This window comes from Kogia breviceps, chromosome 9 (genome assembly GCF_026419965.1).
Source record: "Kogia breviceps isolate mKogBre1 chromosome 9, mKogBre1 haplotype 1, whole genome shotgun sequence".
NCBI lineage: Eukaryota > Metazoa > Chordata > Mammalia > Artiodactyla > Physeteridae > Kogia > Kogia breviceps.
This window is the reverse complement of record NC_081318.1, coordinates 79,480,730-79,503,208: the sequence shown is the minus strand read 5'-3', so window position 1 is coordinate 79,503,208 and position 22,479 is coordinate 79,480,730. Positions and strand designations below refer to the sequence as shown.

The 22,479-nt window shown below is 34.4% G+C and overlaps 1 protein-coding gene across 1 annotated transcript in view; it reads right to left on the bottom strand.

Moving 5' to 3' along the window:
• SEMA3A (semaphorin 3A) overlaps nucleotides 1–22,479 on the bottom strand; it is a 237,765-nt gene that overhangs the window by 29,297 nt on the left and 185,989 nt on the right. The window contains exons 7-12 of the mRNA XM_059074056.2: nucleotides 21,417–21,559; nucleotides 19,544–19,658; nucleotides 19,385–19,454; nucleotides 15,852–15,996; nucleotides 11,598–11,817; nucleotides 7,755–7,846 (exon numbers count right to left, since the gene is read on the bottom strand). Coding sequence (XP_058930039.1) covers nucleotides 7,755–7,846; nucleotides 11,598–11,817; nucleotides 15,852–15,996; nucleotides 19,385–19,454; nucleotides 19,544–19,658; nucleotides 21,417–21,559 — 785 coding nt within the window. The remainder of the gene's footprint in view (nucleotides 1–7,754; nucleotides 7,847–11,597; nucleotides 11,818–15,851; nucleotides 15,997–19,384; nucleotides 19,455–19,543; nucleotides 19,659–21,416; nucleotides 21,560–22,479) is intronic.

Genomic DNA, 22,479 nt, shown 5'->3' with positions numbered 1-22,479 from the left:
TCTGGTGCATAGCCCTCTGCCTTCCCATCTTGTCTATCTTTCTGTGAATGTTTTTGTTCCACAGGCTGCAGGATTGTAGTTCTTCTTGCTTCTGCTGTCCGCCCTCTGCTTCATAAGGCTATCTAAGAGGCTTGTGTAAGTTTCCTGATGGGAGGCACTGGTGGTGGGTAGAGCTGACAGTTGCTTTGGCGGTCAAAGCTCAGTAAAACTTTAACCCACTTGACTTCTGATGGGTGGGGCTGGGTTCCCTCCCTGTTGGTCGTTTGGCCTGAGATGACCCAACACTGGAGCCTACCCAGGCTCTTTGGTGGGGCTAATGGCGGGCTCTGGGAGGGTTCATGCCAAGGTGTACTTCCCAGAACTTGTGCTTCCAGTGTCCTTGTCCCCATGGTGAGCCACAGCCACCTCCCGCCTCTGCCGGAGACCCTCGAACACTAGCAGGTAGGTCTGGTTCAGTCTCCTATGGGGTCACTGCTCCTTCCCCTAGGTCCCATTGCGCATACTACTTTGTGTGTGCCCTGCAAGAGTGGAGTCTCTGTTTCCTCCAGTCCTGTCGAAGTCCTGCAATCAAATCCCACTAGCCTTCAAAGTCTGATTCTCTAGGAATTCCTCCTCCCATTGCCAGATTCCCCAGGTTGGGAAGCCTGACTTGGGGCTCAGAACCTTCACTCCTGTGGGTGGACTTCTGTGGTATAAGTGTTCTTCAGTTTGTGAGTCACCCACCCAGCAGTTATGGGATTTGATTTTATTGTGATTGCACCACTCCTACCTTCTCATTGTGGCTTCTCCTTTGTCTTTGGATGTGGGGTATCTTTTTTGGTGAGTTCCAGTGTCTTCTTGTTGATGATTGTTCATCAGTTAGTTGTGATTCCGGTGTTCTTACAAGAGGGAGTGAGAGCACGCCCTTCTATGCCGTCATCTTGAACCAGTGTTCTTGCAAGAGGGAGTGAGAGCACGCCCTTCTACTCTGTCATCTTGAACCAATATCTCATATGTTTTCTTAATTGTTTATCTTCCCTGGCCCCAGCCCTCCCCAACCCCCTACCGCCCGACACACTAATTTAGGCCTGGGATTTTGGGCTGTTTCATGCACTGCCACATACCTGGGATTGTTGCTCCTACTGTTGACCCTTGAACAAAAGGGGTGTGAACTTTGTGGGTCCACTTAGACGTGGATTTTTTTCAATTGTAAATTCTATAGTACTACACTATCAGCACTGGATGAATCCATGGATGCAAAACCACAGATATGGAGGGCCAACTGTAAAGTTATACTCAAATTTTCCCCTGCCTGGAGGGTTGGTGCACCTAACCCCCAAGTTGTTCAAAGGTTAAGTGTAATTTACAATTTGTCAATAAATATTTGTTAAATAATGAGTGAATGAATGAATAAATGAATTCCCTACCAATTTTTCCCTTTCTCTCCTATCTCTTTTACTCTCCCCATTATACTCCGTTCCTTCAACTGAATTTGTATATGAGATAAAGGAGGCCATCCTTTAAAAGAAGTTTTTCCTTAATCCTTTAAAGTTACCTGTAATTTCTTTGAAAATAATCTGAATATTCTGCACTCACAATCTTTACTTCTTCATGTCCCATTCAGTGCCATTCATCCCTCAGCCCACTGAGTCTAGCCCTTACTCTAGAGAGGTGGCCTACGATTCTCAGAAAGAGAAATCACTGATGCTGAATGGAAGCTTTCAGTCTATTATTATTGCTGGACTTCTTGTTTGATATGGCACTATTGACCACTCATTTCTTCTTGACTGCTTCCTCCTTTAGATTTCATTATGCCATGAAACTACTGACTATTCTTAGCCTTTTTCAGTCTTTTTGTATCTCAGCCATTCCTCATACATTTGCCTTGCCTTGCTGACTCCTTTCCACTCTTCTTTGGATGCCACATTATGTTCCTGGTGGGCTTATCCACCCTTGTGGCTATAATTATCCCCTGAGTACTGCAGAATTGCAAATTTCCACTTTGAACCCTGACATCTAAGCTGAGCACAGAATTTTGTTAACAAATTTAAGACAACCTGCCCGAGACACAAATTGGACAAATGATTTAGAATGTAAATTAATTTGATGGGATAAGCTAGAGATTTCCCATAATTTCCCATTTTTGGAGTTTAATGATATTAAAAATAATTTTCTATAGGAACTGTCAATCATAAAGACAACTACGATGAAAGAAATATATACCAATTTTCTCTATACAGAAATAAGATCTTTGGAATTTAGTAGCATCAAATCACAAAAATCAAGGGGCTACTGCATCATAGAATTTTAGTTTTAAAAAACAAAATTGACTATTGTGTTTAGGTTTACATAATATTGGAATCAGTGAACCCAAACAAAGAATTTAAAAGAGTTAGGAAAATATTCCACAGTAGCTTCTTCCATTCCAAGAGTTTCACAGGAAAAATGGTTATGTGGTTATGTAAGTAGCTAACTTCATAGGGACTTTCATGAAATAAATTTTATAGCCAAGGTTCAAGGAAAGTACTTCTTAGAGAATCAACAGCTAGTATAATTAAAATGAAAGTTAGCTATGTCTCAGTTCTTTTAAAAACTTCAGTGAAACTATATAAAAGTGAAGCTGGTGAATTTTCAGACATTTCACATTCATTGACAATACAAAAAATTAAATGTACGGTAGATGGAAATGATCACTTCATACATAAATTATAAAACAAAACAAATCCCAATACACAAGAAACTTCATTGTGCCATATCATAATTTTAACGTTCGTTTAAGATCCTAGAATCTCTTAATTACAAGAAACTGGGCTTCCCTGGTGGCGCAGTGGTTGAGAACCCGCCTGCCGATGCAGGGGACACGGGTTCGTGCCCCGGTCTGGGAAGATCCCACATGCCGCGGAAGAGCTGGGCCTGTGAGCCAGGGCCGCTGAGCCAGCGCGACCGGAGCCTGTGCTCCCCAACGGGAGGACCACAACAGTGAGAAGCCCGCGGATCGCAAAAACAAAACAAAACAAAACAAAAAAACAAACAAACAAACAAACAAAAAAAACTTACTTATTTTTTAGACCAGGAAATTAATAACAGTTTGGAATAGGATGTGCTATACGCTGCCTGTGGTTGAATTTTAATAGACAATATATTAAGATGACATCCATTTCAATAAGCTATATTTTTTTCTGAGCCCTAGTTGGTGATGAATATAACTTTCATTTAAAACAGATGTAGCTTCATAAGCATTTTCATGAAACTGGTTTCAAGTGCAAATTTAATTGGAGTTCAAGTAAAAATGAAATTAAAAACTTAGCATCTTTTCAAGATTTTCTAAGACTCTAATTTGCTATATATTTTTTTCAGATATTTAAATCTAGTCCTTATTAAACTGGCACACTTGCAGAGCTTTTCAACCTGCTGATCCCAGGAGAATCTGACAGAGCTCCCTGGATGCTATGCATGCTGATGCTCCTTTAGAATGAGTTAATAGACTAGGTTTTGGAAAGCAGCAATTATGATTTACATTTGAATGAAAATTAAACTCTTTCACTTATTTGCTCAGCTGTTCATGGAATATTGCATAAATTGGGTTTAAAATGCATGTGTTATCAATGTAACTGCCTTGCAATCCTTTGCAGTCAATAGGACTATAAATAAAACCCACTGTACTAAATGCATTGCGACTTGAACACCCCACCGTCTCAAAAGTAAAACCCTCTTTGGACTGGAAAAAAAAATCTCAATGTGGGTAAAGTAAAAATCAGCATACATCTGGTTTTCATACCTTTTGAATATCTTTTTAACAAGGTATAGGTGTAGAATTTTCAAGCATTTATTTTAAATGAGATTTTCATTTGTATAACTAGTTAACAATAGCTACAATTTACCAGGAATCTTCATTTAAAAAAAACCAAAAATTTATGAAATGAAGAAGTGGAGGCTCAACTGACTTTAACCAACTTGTTTGGAATCACATAGTAAATGAGATTCAAACACAAATTTATGGTTTCAAGTAATATTTGGAATCAGGTTTGTGTCTCAGTACTTTGATACCATTTTGAATATATAATGGCTATTTAAAGTCATTTCTAGAGTCCTATACCAAGGCCAATTTTATCTCACATCTTGTTACCTACAAAAATTTTACTCTAAAATGGAAATTTTATTACTGAGGAATATTTTTCTTTCTATACTCTGATCGGGATTTGATTTTACCCAGAAAAAAGTATCTTAGATGTAACTGGAACCACTGGAATGTTCTGTGATTAGCCAGGGTGTTTTCCTAAAACCAACCTCAAGATGGCAATGGACATAGTACTGGCTTTAATTCCGGATTTTATATGAGGTTTGGTTATTCAGTCTAGCAAAGACACATAATGAACATGGTCTCCTGGAGATGATATTATGGTAAAATTAATTGGTTGGTTGACATTAAATGTCTTTCTTTTTAAAATCTAAGAGTCTCAGATACCACCAGGACCCTAAATCTGTTCCTTGTCTATTTACCTTGTCAAACTACCACAGTGCTCAAGTTAACCCTTTTAAATTTTATTTTATGTTAACTGGAATGACTTGCAAGGCTCAAATAAAAATACAGAAACTGTAACATTTCTCTGCTTGTTTCAGTGTATATAGAAATTACTTTAATGTGTTTTTTGCCCTCCTTCTGCAAAATTAAACAAAGTTTGACAGTTAAAAATTCCAATTGCTAGACCACAATATATGTATGAACTTTGCCTGATAGAATAGAATGCTGAAAGAAAATATTTCTCTAAACTCTGCCCAAATATGTTTTGTCTACTTGAATGCCAACGAAATAATAATGACAACAATGCATAGCACAGAATATGGGAGAAAAATGGAACGTTTATCTCTGGAAGATGTGTCCCACGTTGCAAACAATCTTTTAACAAAATTATAAACTCATAAACAATCATTTCCATGAAAGCACAATATTACGTATTTATACCTAATTGTTAAAAACTGAATAAAGAACCTCTCTCATGATATCTTAAAAAAACCACAAAAAAGTCATTCAATAGTTATTATAGGTGTAATTCGGCTGTGTATTTCTCTGGAAACTGCAAAACACTAATAAAATCTAATAGACATTAAATATTTGTATTGGCAAGATGGTTGGCTTCCAACCTCTCAAGATTTTGTTAAAAGTCATTTAATAGCTCAGCTTTGAGTAATATTTTTAAACTAAAAGTTGATTTACTATTAAAAAACACAGATAAGATGTGAAACGTAAACTTAAATTCCCAGAGATGTAGGGAATGAAAATTAGCTAGAATACATATTACTGCAAAATTATACATATCCTGATTCATAAAATCCTGGAAAATAATTAAATAATAGATAAAAAGAACCTTATTTTTTAAAATGGTATGACATAATGATACTATTCTACAAGATAAAACTTAATTGTACTAAAAGATAATAAATTAAGTACTTGAAACTATGAAGGATAACATGGAAGAGTCTCTAAGCTACACAAGGTCAGGGACCATGTTTATGGTGTTCATCTCTGAATCACCAGAACTTAGCATTGTGCCAGGACAATGGTAGACATGTTTGTTTACAGTTGAATTAGTAAATAGAACTTGTTATAATCATATACTATAACTGAAGGGGAATATGCAAAGGAACCATGACAAATTCAAAAGTAAAAGATTCTGGAAATAGTTAAGAAGTTCTAAAGTTAACAATATTTTAGTACTCCTGTAACTTCATTTGCAACAGTGGTGGTAATATAGATTTCCAAAAATACAGAATTGGTAAAAATTTTTTTCTACTAGAATAATATGGGATATAATCAGCAGGATAACTTTTTGCTGTTCTCGGTTTATCTTCCTCATACTCTGGCACCTCACTTTAAGCAGGGTCTCCCTAAGAAGACCTTAAACTCTTTAATTTCTCATTTTTCATTTTTGCATAAATACTGATTCCTTTATTCATTTAATAAATGTAGGTTGAAAACACAGTTCAGGCTCTGGAGACACAACAATGGACACAAGACAGCAATATATGTATCTGCCTCTCAGTGCCCATAATTTGTTTGCTAAATCTAGATGGGCCCTGTATTACTGACACAGTCTATTTGCATAATTGTATTTCTGAATTTGTAGGATAAAGTATCAATGCATAAATAATGAAATGGGACTTGGTGAAAGATAGGGATTAGTCATCATTCTATACCAGACAAAGTAAGGTCCAAGTGCCTGATTTAAAAAAATCATACTAGAATTATGATGATTGTGTTATTTTAAGACTTAAACCAAGGATTAGTAGAGAAGGCTACTGAGAATGTGGCTTATATTCAGTGTAGACAAACTAAAACAAGTAAAATTATATTGACAAAAATATTCTGAGCACAGGAACTGGCACTGTCCTGGATGTTCTACATATAGTGTCTCTAATTCTTCTAGCTTCCTTGTGAGGTAGGTATTATTTTTCCTGCTAGGGAAGCTCAGAGGGACTGTATGTGTTCCAAACAGAACTGCCATGTAGCTATGACTGAAGAACCTAAGCCCTTCCCATTAGAACGTTGTTTAGTTATTACAAGATGTCTGTGTCATGATGTACCAGTTATCTGTTTCAAAGCTAATCATAATTTTACTTGAATCAATATATATGTTAAAAGCTTCCCATATTTTATTTTCTCTTCAAAGTATTACTGAATAGTGAGCAAGAGCTCTATTGTGTTAATAAACTGGTCTAGAAGTATGGGGCTAAAAGAAGTCTTGGGAAGACTTTGCTTACAATCAAAATATTTAAACAACTGAAAACTTTAATCCATCCACTTCATGTTATAGATAAAGTGTCTGAGATTTCTGGAGACTAAATGAGATAATTTTAAATTGTGAGACTAGATCCAATATTTTCTCATTTTCTGTACATGAAATTCTTCTAATTCCAGTTTATTTTGTAGTTATAAATGTCTCAGAGTTTTGTCTTCTTTTTTATCAAAAACTGAAATAACACCTTTGATAGGCATCTATTTCTCTGTTATATTTAATAAATGATTTATATCAAGGTGTGCTTCAATTCAAACTCTTCCTCCTAGCTGGCTTTCTAAAAGAACAACAGAACACTGTGGTGTATGCTACATTACTTCAGTTTTCCTCCCTCACTTAAATCCATATACTGCTGCCTCTACCCTCAATCCTATATAAACCTACTTGGGCCATCAGTGATTCAGGACAAAAGGACAACTATCTGTACTCTTCTTAATTGTGTAGACTAGGAATTCATAACAGATTTTCCACAAGTGATATAAAAACCTCAGAAACTTTTTTTGGCTAACAAATGATTTCTTTAGGAAAATATGATAAAACAATTCACAAATAAGCTAAAAAATTATTGAAATGTCTTCATTCCGTTATCATTCTGAATGTATTTCCTTTAATACATTCATGGAAGTTACCTATCATCCCAGTTATACCATTAAGTGAGAAAGAGGGGATTTGGAGGGTAGGAGGCACACAGGGTTTGTTCATTGAGGTAACTTACATAAATAATATAAAATGTAAATCATATAATTTATCATTGAGAAAACAAAATATGAGCCAAGGATATATTTCTTTACATTTTTTGATTTAACTAGCATTGAAAGTTTCAAGGTTTATTTTGACTAGTGTCTGGCTTTCTAATTGACAAGCTAATTAGAAGGGTATGCTAGGCTAGACTGCTTGTCCATACCAAGTTCACTGTGCAGCTGTCCTGGGGGAAAGACATACAAAGGAACTTGTTGACACTTGAAATTAAGCAGCACTCACCCGAAAAACTGTCATTTCTTCCAGCAGAACTTCTTCTAAATCATGCCAAGTCTCCTTAGGAATTGAAACTACTTTAAGAACGGTTCCAACATCTTTGAAAGAAAGTGGAGAAGACCACAATTTAAATAGATCTGAACAGAGTTTAGTGTTAATGAATGAAATCAGTATTTGACCAGAAAGAACATTTTGATGTCAGCATTTTAAAATTTATTTTACTGTTACAGCATTAGTAATATATACTAATACATTTCATGAAACTAGATAAAGTATAAACATAGCTATGGAATAAAAATAGTTGAATTTTTAGAAATATCTGAAGCTTTGGAGATGATTTTATCCTAACCCTGTGTAATTAAAAAAAAAATATATATATATATATATAAAATAATCACTAGGTTGGATTATTTGTATTTCTAATCTCAACCATCAGGTGTCTCAAAAACAAAACTAAACTAAACTAAAAATAATACCAGTGTGACAGTGTTGAGGTTTCTCAAAAAACTAAAAATAGAACTAGCATATGACCCAGGAATTTCACTCCAGGGTATATAGCCAAGAAAAAAAACCAAAAAAAAAAAAACCCAAACAGTAATTCAAAAAGATACATGTACTCCAATGTTCCTAGAAGCACCATTTACAATTGCTATCAACAGATGGATAGATAAAGAAGATGTGGTATATGTATATACAATGGACTACTACTCAACCATAAAAAAGAAAGAAATGTTGACATTTATAGCAACTTGGGTGGACTTGGAGGGCATTATACTAAGTAAAATAAGTCAGACAGAAATACAAACACTGTATGATATCTGTTATATATGGAATCTAAAAAGTCAACAAATTAGTGACTATAACAAAAACAGAAGCTGATTCACAGATACAGAGAACAAAATGAGTGGTTACCAGTGGGGAGGCAGAAGGGGGAGGGGCGATATAGAGGTAGGGGAAAAAAGGGTTATTATGGGGTTATATGAAATCATCTGTGTGAAACTTTTTTTTTTTTTTTTTTTTTTTGCGGCACGCGGGCCTCTCACCGCCGCGGCCTCTCCCGCCGCGGAGCACAGGCCCCGGACGCGCAGGCTCAGCGGCCATGGCTCACGGGCCCAGCCGCTCCACGGCACGTGGGATCCTCCCAGACCGGGGCACGAACCCGTGTCCCCTGCATCGGCAGGCGGACTCTCAACCACTGCGCCACCGGGGAAGCCCTGTGTGAAACTTTTGAAAATTGTAAAGCACTATAGAATTTTAAAAGAATCTTTCATTCTATAACAAAATAAACTAAAAAAAGAAAAAAAAATACCGGCTTGATATTACAGGTTTTTCCCATTTTTGTTATGCAACCAGGAACTACTATGAATACTTAATATATAAGCAAAATGGAAGGAATGTTGTCAAGCAACGAAAGTAGTTAGAGCCTCAGAGCCTGGCTGCTCATCTTCTTCCCACGAGGAAGACTTCAGTAGTTAGAGGCCCCTAACAACAGCTCAATGACCATTACCTGATAAATGACAATAATCTGATTTCTCAAAGTAAACACCTTGGATTACTTATTACAGTGGTTTTTCAAAAACTGGCTAATCAATTTTGATTAGCAAGTTGGTTTAATTAACATGCTGTTCAATCAACTTCAGAGTACTAAAAAATTTTTAAATTCAGAACCATAAATAATGAAAACTTAAAATGAATACATTTTATAGAGATTTAAAGCACTGTTTATTCATTGTTAAAAGAGACAAATTGTTTTAATGATAAGAGCTGGCACTTTTCCTCTAAGTTGGGATAAGAAGCTACTATTTTCCAGTACTTACAGATGGGTTCCTATTCTTGATAAAATAAAGAACAGGGGTTTATTAAATTCAAAAATTTGACTCTTCAACATTCCATTTCTGATCAGTTGATAAATTATTTTTAGCTTCAATTGGCTCACTTTAATCAAATTAAACAGTCTAATTATTCAAGAAGAAAATCTTACCAGTAAAGTTACACCAGAAAAATAATTCAATATATTCATACCACAGATAACCATTTTCAGGGGATCAATATGATGTGCTATATGAGACCAAGAAAGGTTGCTAGTGTATCCCTTGTAAAGTCAAAAAAAAAAAAAAAAGAATCTCTCTTTTAAGCAGATCCTTCTGTTTACAGGACCTTAGACTACTCATAACACCAAAGATTAAGGGTAAATTAGGTTAATATACTCAGTGCCTCTGATCAGTCTCCAATACCACAAAATAATTTTATCTGCATTCCAGATCAAGTTTTACTGAGTAGTATTTCAAACAATTTCACACAAATTGAATCAGATTACTCAACTAGGATCAATGTGTAACTTACTTAAAAGATAAAATTACTGTAATCAATTTACTTTGTTGACAGATGACCCTGTTCTGTGCTGACCGATAGCCATCCACATCCTCAGACATTCAACATGCTCATGAAATTGGTTCATTTAAAGACGGCTTGCGTCCAGGAAGAACTGAAAATTCATGATTAGGTTTCTTTGGTCAAATAGCCGGAAGCAAGCTTTTGTTGCATTGACAATGAGTGGGGGACTTCTCAACATGTTTAGGCCAGAGGTGAAGAAAAAGGCAAGTGTGACATTACTGAACAAGTTTAATTACTCTGTAAAGAGATCTAATTATAATTTGACATTAGTGATAAACTAATATTTATTGAAGAGAAATTCTAGAAATCCTATCATCTTATAATTTCTCAAGATATTTATAACCAGAAGTTGATACTTGCAATTCATTGACTTTTATTGAACTCGAGGTCTCCCTGGGATTCTTTTATTTGATAGAGAAACTTTCTCACTCATAAACGCAGACTGTAATGTATTGCTCAGAACCTGACACTTAACACATGATAACGTAAGTATATCACAATTTTGTTATAAAACTTTAAGTCTTTAAAGCACTTACTGCGCAGCTGCCATTCCCCTGTACTTAATGCAATTTCTTTCTCTGTTCTCACCAAGGGAAAATAAATGTTATTATACAGGTTTCAGTGAAGCAGTCACTCTGTTTCCCATTGATTTATTTCAGTTAACAACGTTAATGGAGACTAGGAATTTATTACCTTGGAATCTGACCCTAAGTAGCAAGTTTCAGATTTGTAACTGGTGCTTTTAAAATAGTATTATTAAAGAGAGTATGGGAAAAATTAAATAATATGTCATAATAGCAATGGAATTCATCCTGAAAATATACCTATAAAATGTTTCTTTCTAATTATGGAATTGGTAAAAATACGTCATTAAACTTCTATAGAAATGGATCTAAAATGTACATGAAGATTCCATAGGTCCACTTTGTTGGTTTTCTGATGAAGTTTTGTTTTGCTTTGTTTTGTTTCTCATTGTATGGTAAAAACACTAAACAAATTTTGTTGCCAAAATTTATTTTCTGGAAGATTTGCACTCTATGATAATTTTAAAGTTCAGATAATTTTGCATCAATATATTCTAGAACTTTTATTGAACGTCTTGGGAATTTTATGCACGATTTGAGCAATACATTTTTTTCCTGAAAAGCCACTGTTCAGAAAAGAGTTATTATTCAATTATAGACATTGATTGTTCACCTAATCAATAGCTTTACCTGATTACATTTATCAACTTTTGCTTGAGAAGGAAATTTAATTTAAATTGATAAATATATGTCAACTTGCCTAAAAAAATAACACATTGGAATGGGAGAATGTTCAGGTTTTTTAGTCATTTATTAGAGGTTAACTATACCTTGAGAGTGACTATAAAGTCTTCCTTCAGTTCTTAGTATACTTAATTAGTTAGATGCAATGTTCTGGAAGAACATTTAGAGCTGAAGTTAAAACATTTACCTGTTCCAATAAACATGACATCATACTGGCCATCTTCTGCATCCACTCGATCTACTACAATTTGTGTAAACTGGTAATTTACATCTGTTTTGATCATTATCGGCCGGTTATTAATAGGAAACACTGGATTGTACATGGCTGGATGACTTCTGGCAAATGTTATAACATCATCAGGAAGGTCTTTTGTAGACTCAAATCCACCAAATGTTTTACTGGGACACTATTAAGATAAAGAAAATATTATCTTTTGATTAAAATATAATGAATAGGATAATTTATATAATATATGGCCTCAATGAACTAGGAATCTAATTCTGTAATTTTTTAAAGTAACTGTTAAACTAAAAAACAAAATACTTTTACTTAAATTAGTAGATGTAATATATAATATACATTTTCTAAACATATTTTAAGTCTCGATGGGATGTCATCATTTCTTACCAAAAATTGCAAATGCATCTAATGAATTCAGTGTACAGGAGAAGTCTGATGACTCTATTAGTGACAACACCATATACTTTATGTTTAAATGAAGTATTTGAAATAATGAGTGGAATATGTTATAACTAAATGCTATTAATCATTAGATTAGAGAAAATCAAAAATTTTCTTGAATGCATTTCATTTTTTCCCTATGGTGTTATGCTAAAATATAAACGCTCTCTTCAAACTAAAAGACAATATAAACTATTCTTTATCACTTTATTTTTAACAGAACCCTGAAGAAGTACCACAAAAAGGACCAAAAGTATTATTTCTTTAATAATTACAGCAATTCTAGGGATAAAGAGATGTGTTATTCAATGTGTTTAACAACTTGCATGGCACAGAAGCTGACCAATCAGAATGGACCAAGCAGAACAGATGATGGTCATAGGGAGAGCCAGACAGGCTGTGCTGTACACTGTCATAATATCACCTCCAGATTTAAATGCTCCACTTAAGGCAATAAAACAAAAACAAGAAAATTCAGATTTTACTGTCTCTTTTCACTGCATTTAATTATGTGGTGCAAGCATTCAGAGTACAGTATCTCCAGTCTCTTGCTTTTTGTCTTACACTTAACTAATTTCTGCCATTTAATGTAAGAGTTTGAGAGCTGAAATGTAGTTGAGTGGTTCTTGATCTAACAAGAGACTTAGAAGGAGAAATCAATTGTCTCTGCCATTACCTTATCACAGATCATTAATAATTCATGAGAAATGAAATAAAGCTATTTTGAAAAAGGAAGAATATCTCTTTATGAGTATATATGTATGTAGTATACAGATACACACACAATAATACACTAATATAATAGTTAAGGGATTTAGGGAATTCCTTTTTTTGTGTGTGGTATGCGGGCCTCTCACTGTTGTGGCCTCTCCTGTTGCGGAGCACAGGCTCCGGATGCACAGGCTCAGTGGCCATGGCTCACGGGCCCAGTCACTCCGCAGCATGTGGGATCTTCCTGGACCACGGCACGAACTGTGTCCCCTGCATTGGCAGGCGGATTCTCAACCGCTGTGCCACCAGGGAAGCCCGGGGAATTACTTTTTATTTAAGTAAATTTAAAAATTATTTATTTAATGTTATAGAAATATCAAATAGCTGTAAAAACTCCTAGAAGAAACGATAAAACATATATTATAACATTAATTGTTTTTGCTTTTCTACCACCATTTTAAAACAACCTGTGAACATTTAGAAATGATTGAAAATGAAGAGATTTATTTTAGATTTTTATCTTACAATTTGTCTCACTTTCTTGCCTTACTTTTATTTTTGTATTTAGTATTACTTAAGCTGTAGGTTTTTCTTTAAAAATAAAGATAATGCCCTTCTATTGACACATTGCTTGAAGGCCTCTTAATATGTTTTTCTCCAGTAGTGTTGATGGAATGACATATTCTCAGCTGCCCCCTTTGGGGATTAATGGATTGATCTAAGTGAATTTTAATCACAGAGCAAGGTGTTGCCTCCTCTTGGCAGCCCCTCCCTAATTCTTAGCTTAGGCAGTGCTTTCTGTCTTCTGCCTCCAGCACTTGGTTCACGCTGTTGACTTAATGGACCATGTCATAACAACTCTCTATGAACAATGCGTGGTGAGAATTCCGGCTCTAGAATCAAACTGCCTGGAATGAATCTTGGCTCCTCTCTGCCTCAGAGTCTTCATCTGTGAAATGGGAACAATTATTGGGCTACTGAATATACTATTTTATATATATATATACGTATATATATATATATATGTATATATATATATACGTATATATATATATACACACACACACACACACACATACACACACACACACACACATACATATACATATGTATGTATGCATAAATCTGTTAAAACAGGCTTCTTATAATCAATGGATAGTCTATTTTGTTCATTTTTTCTTCTGAAAGCCTATTTAGGTTTTTTACCTACAAGCTCCATCAGCTAGAAGTAATCTTTATGAAATGCTCATAAATAAGTTTAGCAAAAAATTTTACAGAAAATAAAGAAGATTAAAAGCACCCTATGCCTAATAAACTCATCTAAAAACATCATTTACTTGAATTTAACAATAAAACTGACATGAAATTAAAATAATGGTTAAACTTAAAGACAAGCTTTTTTATCATATGAAATTATTTCCATAAAGATTCTTAGGGTTATCACCTTCTAGAGAAATGGAAATAAAAACGAAAATGAACAAATGGGACCTAATGAAACTTAAAAGCTTTTGCACAGCAAAGGAAACCATAAACAACACAAAAAGACAACCCTCAGAATGGGAGAAAATATTTGCAAATGAAGCAACTGACAAAGGATTAATCTCCAAAATTTATAAGCAGCTCATGCAGCTCAATATCAAAAAAACCAAACAACCCAATCCAAAAATGGGCAGAAGACCTAAAGAGACATTTCTCCAAAGAAGATTTACAGATTGCCAACAAACACATGAAAGGATGCTCAACATCACTAATCATTAGAGAAATGCAAATCAAAACTACAATGAGGTATCACCTCACACCAGTCAGAATGGCCATCATCAAAAAATCTACAAACAATAAATGCTGGAAAGGGTGTGGAGAAAAGGGAACCCTCTTGCACTGTTGGTGGGAATGTAAATTGATACAGCCACTATGGAGAACAGTATGGAGGTTCCTTAAAAAACTACAAATAGAACTACCATAGGGCCCAGCAATCCCACTACTGGGCATATACCCTGAGAAGACCATAATTCAAAAAGAGACATGTACCACAATGTTCATTGCAGCTATATTTACAATAGTCAGGACATGGAAGCAACCTAAGTGTCCATCGACAGATGAATGGATAAAGAAGATGTGGCACATATATACAATGGAATATTACTCAGCCATAAAAAGAAATGAAATTGAGTTATTTGTAGTGAGGTGGATATACCTAGAGTCTGTCACACAGAGTGAAGTAAGTCAGAAAGAGCAAAACAAATGCCGTATGCTAACACACCATGTAAAGCAATTATACTCCAATAAAGATGTTAAAAAAAAAATTCTTAGGGTTAGGAAAGGTTGCACTGGATGGTTCCATCCACATATCCTAGAACATCTGACGTCATATTCACCCACTTTCTACTGTATCAGTCTTTTCTTTTTTTCTCCCTACTTTAAACTGCAGACTTAAAGCTGATTTTATCTTGAGCTCTGTCCTCCTTTTTTTAAGCCTGAATGTGCACAACATTGCTGGAAGGAGAGAGGTCAGCGATAGTAGACAGCATATATTAAAACACCTAGTCCCTTTCCATGAGGTTTTTGTTTGTTTCTTCCTTGCATATCTTCTTTACCTATTTGAGAGATGTGTCCCACTTCCATAGGAAGATAATATTGATTTAAATTTGTTTCCTCCTATTTAATGGGCAATTCTTGAGCCTTTGCCACAATCAGAGAGAGCAAGTCTATGTGAATCCTAATTGTTTCAACTCTCCATGAAAGCCATTTTTACTATGTCTCTTTCAGAAAAGAAGATAAATAAGCCCTACCTGCTCAGTTTCTATTTCTCATAAATTATTGGTATTAACTACTGGTAAGTGTTGAACTTAAGTATTGATGCCTGTGAAGAACATGTCTTTAAATGTGGAATTTCATGGTTATCAGAGAAAAATCCTTGCCTTTCTTTCATTTATAGTCTTGGAATTTTTCTTTTACATTATCTATATTTAATATGTATGTAGGTGCTTTTTTAAAAAACCTTCAGCATAAATTTATTCACTTCCTATCTTAAACACCTAAGCCACTTACAGTTCCTGGTCGTGGGTAGGGGACTCTTCCTTGATAAGGCACCCACTGGTAGTTGGGACCATCCCTGTGAGCATATGGACCCAGGAACACCCTTCTCACATCACTCATGCTATACATGCACACGGCTGACCCCTTGAAGATGTTACTAAAAAAGACAAACAGAACAAAAACAGACTTTCATCTTTACACAGTGACAGAGCTATTTATACTGAGTTTTAAAATTTCAGATAGCAGTTATCAATACTTGAACATAAATTCTCAAATAGTGTTTGGGATTTTTTAAGTCACATGTTTATATATATTTTAATAATACATAAGAGTGCAAAATTATGATTGCTCCAAATTAGAAGGCATGGATGAAAACACCTTTAGTACTCATAGAACATATACATATTCATTTCATAAATAGACAATACACAATATAAATATATACATTCATATCATATGTAAACACTGATAGGAAAAACATATATACAAAATCTGAAAGGTAATGATTAATTCTGGTATCAGATAAAATAAAAATATAAACTTTGGTATTATGTTAAGACTTAAGCATCATTGCTGAAACCAGGAAATGTTTAAACAAGAAAGAATGTTTACATTTCTCCAAAGAAGATATACAGATCGCCAACAAACACATGAAAGAACGCTCAACATCATTAATCATTAGAGAAATGCAAATCAAAACTACAATGAGATATCACCTAACACCGGTCAGATTGGCCATCATCAAAAACTCTAGAAACAATAAATGCTGGAAAGGGTGTGGAGAAAAGGGAACTCTCTTGCACTGCTGGTGGGAATGTAAATTGATACAGCCACTATGGAGAACAGTATGGAGGTTCCTTAAAAAACTACAAATAGAACTACCATATGACCCAGCAATCCCACTACTAGGCATATACCCTGAGAAAACCATAATTCAAAAAGAGTCATGTACCAAAATGTTTATTGCAGCTCTATTTACGATAGCCAGGACATGGAAGCAACCTAAGTGCCCATCAACAGATGAATGGATAAGGAAGATGTGGCACATATATACAATGGAATATTACTCAGCCATAAAAAGAAATGAAACTGAGTTATTTATAATGAGGTGGATAGACCTGGAGTCTGTCATACAGAGTGAAGTAAGTCAGAAGGAGAAAAACAAATACCGTATGCTAACACATATATATGGAATCTAAGAAAAAAAAATGTCATGAAGAGATTAGTGGTAGGACTGGAATAAAACACAGACCTACTAGAGCATGGACTTGAGGATATGGGGAGGGGGAAGGGTAAGCTGTGACGATGTGAGAGAGTGGCAGGGACATATACACACTACCAAAAGTAAATTAGATAGCTAGTGGGAAGCTGCCGCATAGCACAGGGAGTTCACCTCTGTGCTTTGTGACCACCTAGAGGGGTGGGATAGGGAGGGTGGGAGGGTGGGTGATGCAAGAGGGAAGAGATATGGGAACATATATGTATATGTATAACTGATTCACTTTGTTGTAAAGGAGAAACTAACACACTATTGTAAAACAGTTATACTCAAATAAAGATGTTTAAAAAATTAAAAAAAAAAAAAAAGAAAGAATGTTTAAGAACACATTTTATAAACTGAAACTGGTGCAGAAGATGAATAGTCAATGTGTTATATTACAATTTTTAACTCCTAAACCAAAAGTATTTCATCAAGTAACAGAGTTCGATTTGTGTGAAGGCATTTAAAATCATCTCTTTCCAACACAGAAAATCATTTTAAGTTAGTAGCTATTATACCCTAGCAAAAGTGGAGTAGTACAGCAATTATCCCCATCATTTTGTTGGACAAAAAAAATCAGGTAATTGAAGCAAATTGGAAGTTTACCATAATCTGCCACAATTTCCCATTTTATTTTGCTTATATAAATACAGCTTGAGGGATTTATTTATACAAAGATATAAAACAGTTGTGCACACTAAAAATATGGAATACATACCTTTTAATCAATCTCTACCCATAGAAAATTACATAAAAATTAGACCAAATGAAAAACATGTGTAATAAGAGTTTATTATTGAAAACTGCTGCATCTAGACAATGTCTGGTAGAGTGCAAGCTTCATGAGGGAAGGAACCATGCCTGGCTTCTGTAACATAAATTACATATCGCATGGTACTTGACACACAGTAAATTTCAGTAAATACTTATAGAATTTAACAATATTTTCATAATGGAATAAGTGGCAAATTAATACATATTTGATACATCATAGTAGTTTGTAATGTTTATGTGTCCCTTTTTCATTGTTATACACTTTGCTTATCGATTGATGGAATCCATCATCATCGAAAGATCTTTTTAGGATTTACAGCTATTAAGACTAACTCATATATGACATCAATCTCGCTGAAGCAGACAGGTGAAATTATTTTACCCACTAAGCCAGTGATTCTCAAAGTGTGGTTCCTAGACCAACAGCATGGGCATCACCTGGGAATTTGTTAGAAATGAGTTCTTAGGCCCTACCCCTTCCTACTGAATCAGAGACTGAGGGCGGGGCCTAGCATCTGTATTTTAACAAGCTCTCTGGGCGATTCTGACGAGAGCGTAAGACTAAAAACTACTGTACTAAGCAATGAGGAAGCAGAAGAAATGGATTAATATTTGTTTAATTTGAGCCTCCCACATTCTTTAGTGGTCATTCTGTTTTTATACCAAAGGGGAGAAATATTTAGGTATGGGAAATTGCATCTGGTTTTACTAATATAGTTTTTCTAATTTTTACATGTTATTTTAAAAATTAAGTAAAAATGTCCAATCAGTTTGTAATGGCTTTAATATTTACAGAAAAAATCAGTGTTGGACATTGTAGTTAATCTTTCTTTATGCTATCACAGTCCCTTGTAGCACTTTTCCTGACTTGATTTTAAATTATTTTTCTTTTAAACATTTATACATATCCAAATGCATATCCCTCATTATATGCATTTAAATATATGTTTCTTTTAGCAACTCCAGGTAATGTAAACTTTATGCTGAATGTAATAGTCAGGAAATAATTACCGCTTGGTTGACGGCAAGAGCTTAGAGGCAGATGGGGAATGATGAAAGGAGGAGGGGGAAGAGAGGGGGAGATGGCGAAGGAGGAGGAGAGAGAGAGAGGGAGAGAGGAAGAGGGGGTAGGGACAAAGAAGAAGAGAAACGAGAGGGGAGTGAAAAAGATTTTTCACCCTTAGTTTATATCACTACAAACTTTTAACAAAACTCAGAGTTCTATGTTTATAATATTTTACATTTCACTCAAATTTTTAAAGTCAAAGCTATACATAGGGCATGGCATACATTTTTCATCATTAAATTTATAGTAATGAATTCTTTGCTAAAAATTTATGTAAAAAATGATGTAGGTCATGACTTATTTCAGGCACCCAAGAATGCACAAGATCTCAAAGGTTTAGCTGACGTTGTTCTTTCAAAAATATTTTCACAAATTATGGAAACTTGGAAAGCATCTAAAGGACATGAATTTTCTATGATAGTAAGAGAGCAAAGTGTTATTTACCTGGAAGTTGTAAACACTCCATATACAATTGGATTTTTAGGATCTTTAGAATTCATTAGGAATACATCCTCTGTTTTAAAACAAAATTGGAGAAAGTTGTATTTTTGAAGGTAATGGCAAAGTTTGAATATTCTCTATATGACATCATCAGCTACTTACGTAATTCATCAAAATGAGTGTCAATGCCATTTGGAGCTGGTACTGAACAAATGAGACGAGCTTTGAGGAATGTTGTCCATTTATTCACCAGACTTCTGTGGCCCCCAAAGTCATTCTGAGAGGAGAGGATAATGGTTTTAGAAATTGTGGATGCAAATGATAATTTCAAATATCTTATCTTCTCATATCTTGAGACAGACACAAAACACAATTCCTCTTTTTTCAAACTGAGAAATGAATTTTAAATGACTGCCTACAAGTAACTATGCTTTCTTATTATATTTTTGGTGAAATCTATTCACTCCAATCTTGTTCAAGGAGTGACTTATAATAAATATGCCTTAGCATTAAAAAGTCACTGTACTTTTTCCATTCTGTTACCACTTTGCAATGAACTATATTACTCTTGTGTTTGTTTTGGTTTGCTTTTAGTCTCTCTTTCTTATGTAAGTTTTCCTTAAGATTTTACTCACCTAAGTAGGCTGGTTCACAGAGGTAAGCACATTGGCACATAGTAGGCACTTAATGAGTATTTACTGAATGAAAGAATAACTGCATGCCTTATAACCCATACTGAAAATACACCACAAACAAAAGCATGCTAGCATCAAATATTTTTATAAGCTCAGTTGACGCAATGCTGACTTTACACACAGCATGTTGAAAAAACATTGGCATAAATCTTAATAAAGAAAACTCATTCTATAGCAAAAATTTTGAAAAAGTACCTTCTCACTGAAAATGAAACTGTAACCTGATGTAGCAATAAATTCTATTATGGTGGTATGGATTCACCAGTAACTTATAGTCTTATAAAATAGTATTTGTGTGCATATGTTTGAAGGAAAATAACTTTTTCGTCAAAAATATAACACTGATTTATATTTTGTTTATACGATTTTATTTAGTATAAAGATTTTTTTAACCCTTGTAAGTACTGCTTTTAAATATGCCTTATATTTTGTGGAGAAAAGATTCTCATATATTGCATATATCATTTGCATGTTTCCAGAGCGTTAAAACTTTTAATTTTCCAGTAATTTAATATACTACAGATAAATAATTAGATCATGATTGGGATAGGAAAGAGGATACCCCCACTCCCAAGACAGGGATTTTTTTAATTTCATGATTTTTTTAAAAAAAGAAATAATTTCATTTTAAGGCAGTAACTGGATTTGGCCTTGTGATTTTTCTTGAGATGAAAGGTGTTTTAATATATAATAACAGTTAACTTCATTCATATTTCATATATACTGTACTATACAGTATAGAAAGTAAGAATAGTATTGTTATCATATTTTCACAGATACTAATTAATCCATCAGTATTTACTGACCAATGTTTTATTCTATATATCTAACATTATAATACATATCACATCTGACTTTGTGCCACACAGTATATGAAAGTTCAGAGCTTCAAAATTATGTGTGTGTGCACATGTGTATATAGGATGCTATAATCAATTCATAAGAACAAGCTTTGACACTTATCTCTTTTATATTCATACTTGAGTTATTTCCAACAAAAAATATTCATTGAAAATGTATACACTGTAGAAACCTATGCTAGGTCTGAGAATACAAAAATTATATTTTCCCAGGTAATATGAAAAAAATTATTTCCCTAGAATTTCAAACTAATATTATTTAATGTAATTGTGAAATAACACCTCACAACCTGTACCTCTATGTTTGACTATGAAGTTATTCATGAGCAACTATGTTTTCAATCTTTTTTTGCTATTTAAATATTTATAGTGATCAGTCAAGCTTTTTAGCCATATTTTTCATTATATTTGTACAAAGGTGGAAAAGGAAAAAACTGCGATTGGACAATGATACCCTCCTCATTTTTTTCTTTACCTCACCTTGCATATCTGACCTATTCTAGCGTGAGTGGCTTTTCCAGTGTGTTCTCCATCTATCGCATTTTCACGGAAGAAAAAATACACTTTGTCATCTTCAGGGTTGTCACTTTCTGGGATGAGGTGGGCACTAATGAACCTTGGATCTGAGAGACAAATTATAGCATATATATTAATTCACAGTTGGGTAAATAAGACCATGCATTACAGTCCATTTTCAGTTTTCTCTTAACCCCTATGTGACATATTTCAAGACCTAATCTCTCTTTAGTTCACTCTTTTTCAGTAGATGTGAACTGTTCTTTATGTATTTTAAAGTATGTTGCAAATCACCTTACGTCTCAAAAATTATTTTTTTCTGTAAAGTTAGGAGTAGGTGCAGAAATCCTCTGTGTGACCATATAATGCAGGTGCATTACTGGATGTTAAAACATTTTGCAATGTATAAGGCCTATCAAATATTACTTATTGTCATCACTATTGTTATTCTTTCTTTCAAGCATAAAATAATTTAAATCAAACTACCAATTGGTCTATTCCACCTTCAAGGAAAAACTAGGTGGGAGGGGAGAGATGAAATTCATATAAAACAAAAGAAATTTTCTCAAGTTGTACCCCATCTCATTAAATGGCATTGTCATTTATGAGGTACTCAAGCCCCAAACCGTGTAGTTACCCTTGAGTTCTCTGAGTCTCCACACAATAGTATGCACCTCTGATATGTCACTTCAGACAATTCTAAACCCTCCTACATCTTTTCAAATCACACACAATAAAATGCAAACTCCTTCCAGTGACCAGAAGTCATTTACCACCATCTGGTCTCTGCTACCTCACATGACTTTTCTTCTTCCTACCCTTCCCTTCCCTAACTTACTCTTAGGCAGACATACCAAACCCCTTCCTGGTTCTCAAACAGGTCAAGCACTCTCAGTACTGCCTCAGATTTTTCCTCACTGTGTAACTCTCTGCCTTCATATATTCTAAAGACAGGATTCTTATTTTTACTCAGGTCTTTGTTCAAAATATTATGTTATCAAAGACATCTTTGTTGACTACCCTGATT